Here is a 7973-nt window from a genome sequence, read left to right as displayed (position 1 = left end):
CCCACCAAACCCTTCCAGTATTTTCTGTTGGTCATGGGAGTTCGGTGTGCCAAATTTGGTTCAATTCCCTTATTGGTGGAGTTCATAATTCTCTTTGATGGCAGGTTAACTATAAATTCCAGCAACTACAACTCCCAAATGACAAAACCGTGCTATAAAGTTGTTGTTGCGAGGACAAGGCAGATAGAAAAAATGCAGGAGCCAGATGATAGTTAGGGCTAGAAAGGTAATGTTGCTTAGAACACTATATTTATTGGGCAGGGAACAGTGGTAAAGTGCAGGGGTGCTTCAGATGTACTTGGACTACAATTCCTATCAGTCCATGTCAACCTTGATGATCATGAGAGAGAATAGGAAGGATAGTATTTTATAACTGCCACAATTTTGCTTACCACATATACTCGAGTATAAGCCAACCTGAATATAAGCCGAGGTAGCTAATTTTACCACAAAAAAAACGGGAAAACTTATTGACTCAAGGATAAGCCGAGGGTGGGAAATGCAGAAGCTACTGGTAGATTTCAAAATAAAAATAGATATAAATAAAATTACAGTAATTGAGGCTTCAGTAGGTTAAATGTTTCTAAATATTTACTGTATTTCAAAGAAAAACAGTAAACTAGCTCTTTGAGTGAAAAAGTACAAAAACAATGTTATCAACAATAACTTAATAACAACAACAACAATAACTTAACAACAACAACAACAACAACAACAACTTGATTTGTTTCCTGCCCTGTTTCCCCATGGGGACTCAGGCTGGTTTCCAACATACTAACAGGCAAACATTAAATGCCTATATAAACAATGCAGAGCTAGATATAGATCTATAATTACATATGCTAATTTCACATATGCTTTCCCTCTGAAACACTTGCAAATCCCCTCTCTCCATATGTGCATTTCCCTCTTGCAATATTTGCAAGCCCTATATATCTATGTTTATATCTATCTAGACATCTCTGTGTGTGTATTTCTGCTGCAATATTTGCATGCCCTATATATCTATATTCATATCTATCTAGATATGTTTATATATATTTGTGTGTGCATTTTCCCCCAGTGATACCTGCAAGCCCTATATATCTATATTATTATTCACATATATCAATCTAGATGTCTCTCAATATATAGATAATTATATCAATATAGAATTTGCAAAGACATATACAGGTATATAGGTGCCTCTATATATTTATCCATGTCTATATAGGATTTGCAGAGACTTTCAAACATGTGAAGAGAAAATTCATATATAAAAATAATGTATACAGATATACAGGTACATGGAATCAATAGATATCTATATGTATATAGGATTTGCAAAGATCTGCAAACATATGAGTGAAAAATCATATATAAAATTAATGAATATAGATAAACACAGATATATAGGTACATAGGCATTGCAAAGGCTTGCAGGGGAAAATGCCTATATATCTGTAGGAGAGATTAACAACTATTTCAAAGGAAAATACTTTTATAAGATTAATGGATGGATATTCCTAACTTGCAAGGGCTTCTCTCCCTCTCCTTTCTCTTTTCAAAACATTCCAGCATGGGAGGAGAAGCAGAGCAGAAGAAAAGGAAACACACTATTTAGGGAGGGGAAAATGAGGGAGAAATATATCATATACTAGCTGTGCCCTGCCACGCGTTGCTGTGGCTTTTAGTAAGAGTTTTGAAGTCTGTGCCTGGCCTGTCTTCCTTCCTTCACTCGCCCTCTTTCCCTCTTTCTCTCTCTCACACTCCTTCCTTTCCCCTGTTTCTCTCTCTCTCTCTCTCTCCCTCTCTCTCTCTCTCTGGCATCCCTCCGTCCTCCCCCTTCTTTATGCTTGTGTGTAAACTTGAGTATCTTCTGTTGGTCATGGGGGTTCAGTGTGGCATGTTTGCCCCAATTCTGTCGTTGGTGGGGTTCAGGATGCTCTTTGAGTCTTGGTAAACTCTGAATCCCAGTGACTACAACTCCCAAATGTCAAGGTCTATTTTCCTCAAACTCCATCTGTGTGGATATTAGGGCGTATTGAATGCTTTGGTCCGGATCCATCATTGTTGTCTTCCAAGTCGCCCCCTCCCTTCTCCCCACCCCTTCCCTCCCTGAGTCACTCCTTCCCTCCTCCCCCCCCTCCGGAAAGACACGCCCCCTCCCTTCGCCCCACCTCTTCTCTTCCTGATTGACTCCTGGAAGGAAAGGGGTGGGGCGAAGGGAGGGGGCGTGTCTTTCCGGAGGGGATGGGAGGAGGGAAGAAGTGACTCAGGGAGGGAAGGGGTGGGGCGAAGGGAGGGGGCGAATTTGAAGACACGCCTCCTCCCTTCTCCCCACCCCTTCCCTCCCTGAGTCACTCCTTCCCTCCTCCCACCCCCTCCGGAAAGACACGCCCCCTCCCTTCGCCCCACCCCTTTCCTTCCAGGAGTCAATCAGGGAGGGAAGGGGTGGGGCGAAGGGAGGGGGCGTGTCTTTCCGGAGGGGGGGAGGAGGGAAGGAGTGACTCAGGGAGGGAAGGGGTGGGGAGAAGGGAGGGGGCGAATTTGAAGACACGCCTCCTCCCTTTGCCCCACCCCTTTCCTCCGTGACTCACTCCTTCCCTCCTCCCTCCCTCTCCGGTTAGACACGCCCCCTCCCTTCACCCCACCCCTTTGTGTGTGCCACGCGGGGGGGGGTGAGGGGCGGCGCGTGCGCGCGTGGCGGGGAGTTTGCACCGCGCACGTGTGTGTGTGCCGCGCGGGGGGAGGGGGGGAGGGGCCGTGCGTGCGCGCGTGCCGGGGAGTTTGCGCCAGTGCGCATGTTCAGTTGTTTTGCGGTGTTTTTGTCGTTGTTGTGGTGTTTTTTTTTAATTTGGAGTACATTAGTTTGTACCGAGTGGGTTGTCCTAGGGGCATGGCAATTCTGGTTCAGTTTCGTTGGGGGGTTGTGGAGTTATACGGCTCCATACGACGCCCCTTACAGATTTATATTATAGATTGCAAGGAATAGGCTCCAGACTCCGCCATCCAGCTTGGTCCCATTATAAGCTGAAGGAGGCTATTTCAGTCCATAAAAGGTCTTAAAAACTTGGTTTATCTTCAAGTATATACAGTACTTGTTTTCAAAGTGTTTATATGGTATGGTTTTCTTCTGTTCCAAGAATCCTTTGCTTTTCCCATTGTCATAACTACCCAACAATTCTCAATTGATTTGTTCTTTTCTCTTCTTACTCACACATCTTTCTTTTCGGCAGATTCTGGCCCTCTTCCAGGCCCTTGTGGACAAATGGACAAGACAAAACCCATGAAATATATCTCAGTCAAGGAAATGAACACCAGCTACAACTCAGAAGCTTCCATTAACATAGCCCTTGGCTCCTTTGTCTTAGTATCTTTTCTGTTGGGGATGGGTATGAATGGGACCATTTTCTGGTTGCTGTGGAGGAAGATGACGAGAACTCTGAACACACTCTGGTTCCTCCATCTGACTCTCTCCTATTTGATTGCCTGTTGCACTCTGCCATTCTTTGGCATCTACAATGTCCTCAATCTCCATTGGGTCTTTAAGGATGTCGTGTGCAAGCTTGTTTTCTTCTTTCTTACTCTGGGAATGGTCTCTACAGTCTTCCTACTCACCACCATCAGCCTGGACCGCTACCTTCTCATCTGCCATCCTGTCTGGTCCCAACACAATCGTACAATACCTCGGGCATGGAAACTGATCACAGGGGTCTGGCTTCTTTCTGTGTGTATAAGTGCCCCTTACTTGGCTTTCTCTGAGACTCAAGAGGCAGACAAAGATCGGAGCACATGCAAAATTAATTATACAGTCTATGAAAAGTGGGATGGAAAGAAAATGGAACTGGTTTTCATTGTGATTCGGTTCTCACTGAACTTCTGGCTTCCTTTCTTTATCATCATGTTCTGCTATTGTTCAGTGGGTTGGGAAATGAAGAAGAAAAGGTTGGCGAGGACAGGGAAGCCCTTCAAGGTGCTCGGGGTTGCTGTGGCATCTTTCTTCATCTTCAGGCTTCCCTTCTACCTCTATATGTGTTTCCGTCTGACACCACTAGAAGAGACTCAAGAACATCTGCGGATAACTTTTCACATTGGAATCTGCCTGAATATCTGTTTCACTCCTGTTCTCTATCTCTTTGTTGGAGAGAAATTCCAACAAGTCTTCAAGATGTCTATTGTAGTTCTGCTTAAGAAAGCTTTCACAGAAGACCCCAGAATGCTAGTGGATGTGGCAAATCTTAGAACAGAAGAAATGCAGATTAGGGTTGTGCATTCGGGGTAAAGCTTGACCTGTTTCACGGCTTTTCGGTGGGGACCCCAATCTATTTTTTGGGAGCCTTCCGAAACCGGGAGGGCAGATATCTGTTTTTATTCTGGGGTGCTAAAAGGTCCATTTTCTATCGGTTCATTATTGGGGGGGGGGGGGGGCTTCCCACCCAGGCTCCCCTTCCCGGCACATGCTTTAAGAGGACTTCTTACCTGCTGTTTATACTCTAGAGGAGACACTTGGCTGCAGGCACTGGCAGGTGTGTGCGTGTTTTGGGCCTGCATGCCACACACACATTCTCTTTCCAAGGCCCAGAAAGCACTTGTGCCTGCCAGTGCCTACAGCCAAGCACTTCCTCTAGAGCAGGGGTCCTCAAACCTTTTAAACAGAGGGCCAGGTCACAGTCCCTCAAACTGTTGGAGGGCCGGATGATAATTTGAAAAAAATGAATGAATTCTTATGCACATTGCACATATCTTATTTGTAGTGCAAAAAACACTTTAAAACAATACAATAATTAAAATGAGAAACAATTTTAATAACTATAAACTTATTAGTATTTCAATGGGAAGTGTGGACCTGCTTTTGGCTGATGAGATCGGATTGTTGTTGTTGTTGTGTGCTATCAAGTCATTTCAAACTTAGGTTGACCCTGAGTGAGGGCCGTGTAAATGACCTCGGAGGGCCATATCCCGGTCCCCGGCCTTAGTTTGAGGATCCCTGCGCTAGAGTAAGAGACATTCGGCTGCAGGCACTTTCTGGGCCTGCATGCCACACACTTTCCAGGGCAAAGACGCAAGTTCTGGGAAATGCTCAGCTGCAGGCACACGTGTTTTCTCTCTCAGGCTACCTCAAACCAGCCAGCCATGCACTCTCCACGGCATTTTAAGAAGGCTTCCCAGTTCCAGGTAAGGAAGAGCAATATCCAGGAGGAAGAGGAGTTTTCCGGAAATGAGAATTTACTTTTTGTTTGCTGGACGACTAATATGCAAGATTTAACTGTGATGCCAAAAAGCAGGCCAGGAGCCAGCACTTGCTTCCTCTCATGTCAAGCTAATTTTCGTACCAGGAGAGGCCTTTCTGTTCTGTACTCCCAAAATACCGAAAGAAACGAAGGAAATGGGAGAAACAAATTCCGCACACAACTCTAATGCAGATTAGTAACTTGGAAATAGTGACTATTCATGGGAAAGATTGTGTACTTTTGTGAATAAATTATCTTGCTTAATGTGTGTGTGTGCCTTCAAGTATCTGTTGACTTATGTCAACCCTATTAATTTTTAACATTAAAAAAACCAGAAATTTTTGAAAAGAATCCAATATTTGTATCATTTCCTTAACTTGCAACTATAAAGGCACTGGCACCACATCTGAAGTTAGTTTGCTATCCAAAAGTATAATAAAACTAAACTCATATTGAGTAAAGTTAAGCTCTTCAGCCCTTTCACGCGACATAGTTATAGTCTGTAATGCTACTCAAACTGCCATGGCTGCAACCTGGAAAATCCTCAAACTTACTGTCTAAAAATTCTAGATATTTAGAACTTTAAGGCACAACTCTAGGATCTTTTCAAACCACAGCATTCCACAGAATGCAGCTGTGGCAGTTAATTTTTTTTGTCGTGTCAGGAGCCTTGAGAAACTGCAAATCGCTTCTGGTATGAGAGAATTGGCCATCTGCAAGGATGTTGCCCAGGGGACGCCCAGATGATTTTTGATGTTTTTATCATCCTTGTGGGAGGCTTCTCTCATGTCCCCGCATGAGGAGCTGGAGCTGATAGAGGGAGCTCATCCGCCTCTCCCCAGATTTGAACCTACGACCTGTCAGTCTTCAGTCCTGCCGGCACAGGGGTCTAACCCACTGTGCCACCAGGGGCTCCAGCAGTTAAAATAGAAGTAAAGAATAATGCTACAATTAGGCAGAATTAAAAAACTCATTGCAGTGAATTTAGACACTCCTGCATATTTATCACTATCATTATTATATTTACCAGCAGGCCCATAGCCAGGATTTTATTTGGGGGGGGGGGGGGGGGCTGAGTTTGATTCGGGGAAGGGGGCTCAGGATCTACCCTAGCAAACCTTTTGTATCATTATCCCAATGCCCCCATGCATATGGAATACAGGTATATTGAGCATGGTGATCAGATCATGATATGAATAAACATAACAGTTTAAATAATGTACCAGTAAGGCCTTCTTGCGGACCACCCTGAGAATTTCGGGGGGGGGGGGGCTGAAGCCCCTCAAGTCCCCCCCCCCCCCCCCGGCTACGGGTCTGATCACCAGCATATTGTTATTATCATTTTAATCACTATCTATCGTCAACCTTCCACATTTATGGGTTTAACTTTGTATTTTATTTTATGCATTATAATTGTATTCTCAATTCACTCCTGACGCGATAAATAAATAAACTTTGCAGATTTGATTATTTGTGCTTTTGAGTAATATGTTATCTATAGGAATCTTTAGGTCCTCCAGCATAACTCTAGTCAATTTCCAGAGGAGATGCAGAGTCCAAGACAGAACACTTTTCTTTGCATTTGTAGGTCTTACAGTGCTATTCTGTGGTCAGTCTTTGGAGGACGTTAGACACAAAGTTGTGTTGGAAAGACTAAGTTTTTTAAAATATTTTTAATTTATGTTTTTTCCCATTTCCATGGGGGTCCTGTGCCCCAAAAACCTGCCAAAGTTTATTTCAGTTGCTGCAAATGAAATTCAAAAGGCAAAAAAACCTTGCACTTAGCATCAAGGCAAAAGAGGACAGAGGGTGGAATCTTGTACTCCCCTATAAACTCAGACAAAAGTAAACTGCTGCAGTTTCTCCAAACTTGTGTGTTCTTCGTCACTATTAACATTTGCTATCTTGCCAACACTCAGTTATTGTTTGATCTCTTATGCCCCAATTTTCTTTTTTTCTTCTTCTCCATTTTAAATTCATTTTAAAGATAAAAAATGCAAATGGAAAAAAACAGCAATACTTATATACATACCCATAAACAACAGCTGCATCACTAACTATACAATTTATCCTACAAATAGGAACTGCGGTGGTGCAATGGGTTAAACCTTTGTGCCAGCTAAACTGCTGACTTGAAGGTCGGCGGTTTGAATCCGCGAAATGGAGTGAGCTCCCGTCTGTCAGCTCCAGCTTCCCATGCAGGGACATGAGAGAACCCCCCACAAGTATCCTCTAGGCAACGTCTCTGCAGATGGCCAATTCTCTTACACCAGAAGCAACTTGCAGTTTCTCAAGTTGCTTCTGACACGATAAAAACAAATCCTACAAATGTACACCCCTACTCTAATTGCATATATTTCTAAAATAGAAACATAATAAATCAGTTTACAGGATGATTTTCTGCTTCTCTTTTGTCAATTTCGGTATAATTTAAAATTTTGTTTCCATCTTTATATCAATCACAAAGGACTAAAAATAGCCCTTCACTTGCTGACTCTTCTGCCAATTTTTCCAACCGTTTCCTTACCTAAAGAAACAGATGTAAAGCATGCAGCCTTGAAAAGGAGAACTGTTTTCTCTAATGGTAACAGCTGTAGTAAGTTACACTCAGCCACAAAAGTCCTGTTTTCTCACCAGCAGGAGTCACATTTGCAGGGTGAGAGGATTAGCTGAGTGATTTAGGAACCTTTTAGCTGACACATTCAGACCACATTTGTGGCTTCTGGGTGTGGGCTTTAGAAAAAGTTCTATGCTGTGCTT

The 7973-nt window shown here is 43.4% G+C and overlaps 1 protein-coding gene across 1 annotated transcript; it reads left to right on the top strand.

Annotated features, from left to right (window-relative positions):
- Positions 1 to 3224: 3224 nt before the first annotated feature.
- Positions 3225 to 4264, top strand: LOC137094855 (probable G-protein coupled receptor 33). Its single transcript, XM_067460773.1, has one exon. The coding sequence runs from the start codon at positions 3251 to 3253 to the stop codon at positions 4262 to 4264; it is 1014 nt and encodes a 337-aa protein (XP_067316874.1). The 5' UTR covers positions 3225 to 3250.
- Positions 4265 to 7973: the final 3709 nt, after the last annotated feature.

Source organism: Anolis sagrei, chromosome X (assembly GCF_037176765.1).
Source record: "Anolis sagrei isolate rAnoSag1 chromosome X, rAnoSag1.mat, whole genome shotgun sequence".
Lineage (NCBI taxonomy): Eukaryota > Metazoa > Chordata > Lepidosauria > Squamata > Dactyloidae > Anolis > Anolis sagrei.
Note: the sequence above shows the minus strand (reverse complement) of the source record. Positions and strands in the feature narration are given on the sequence as shown.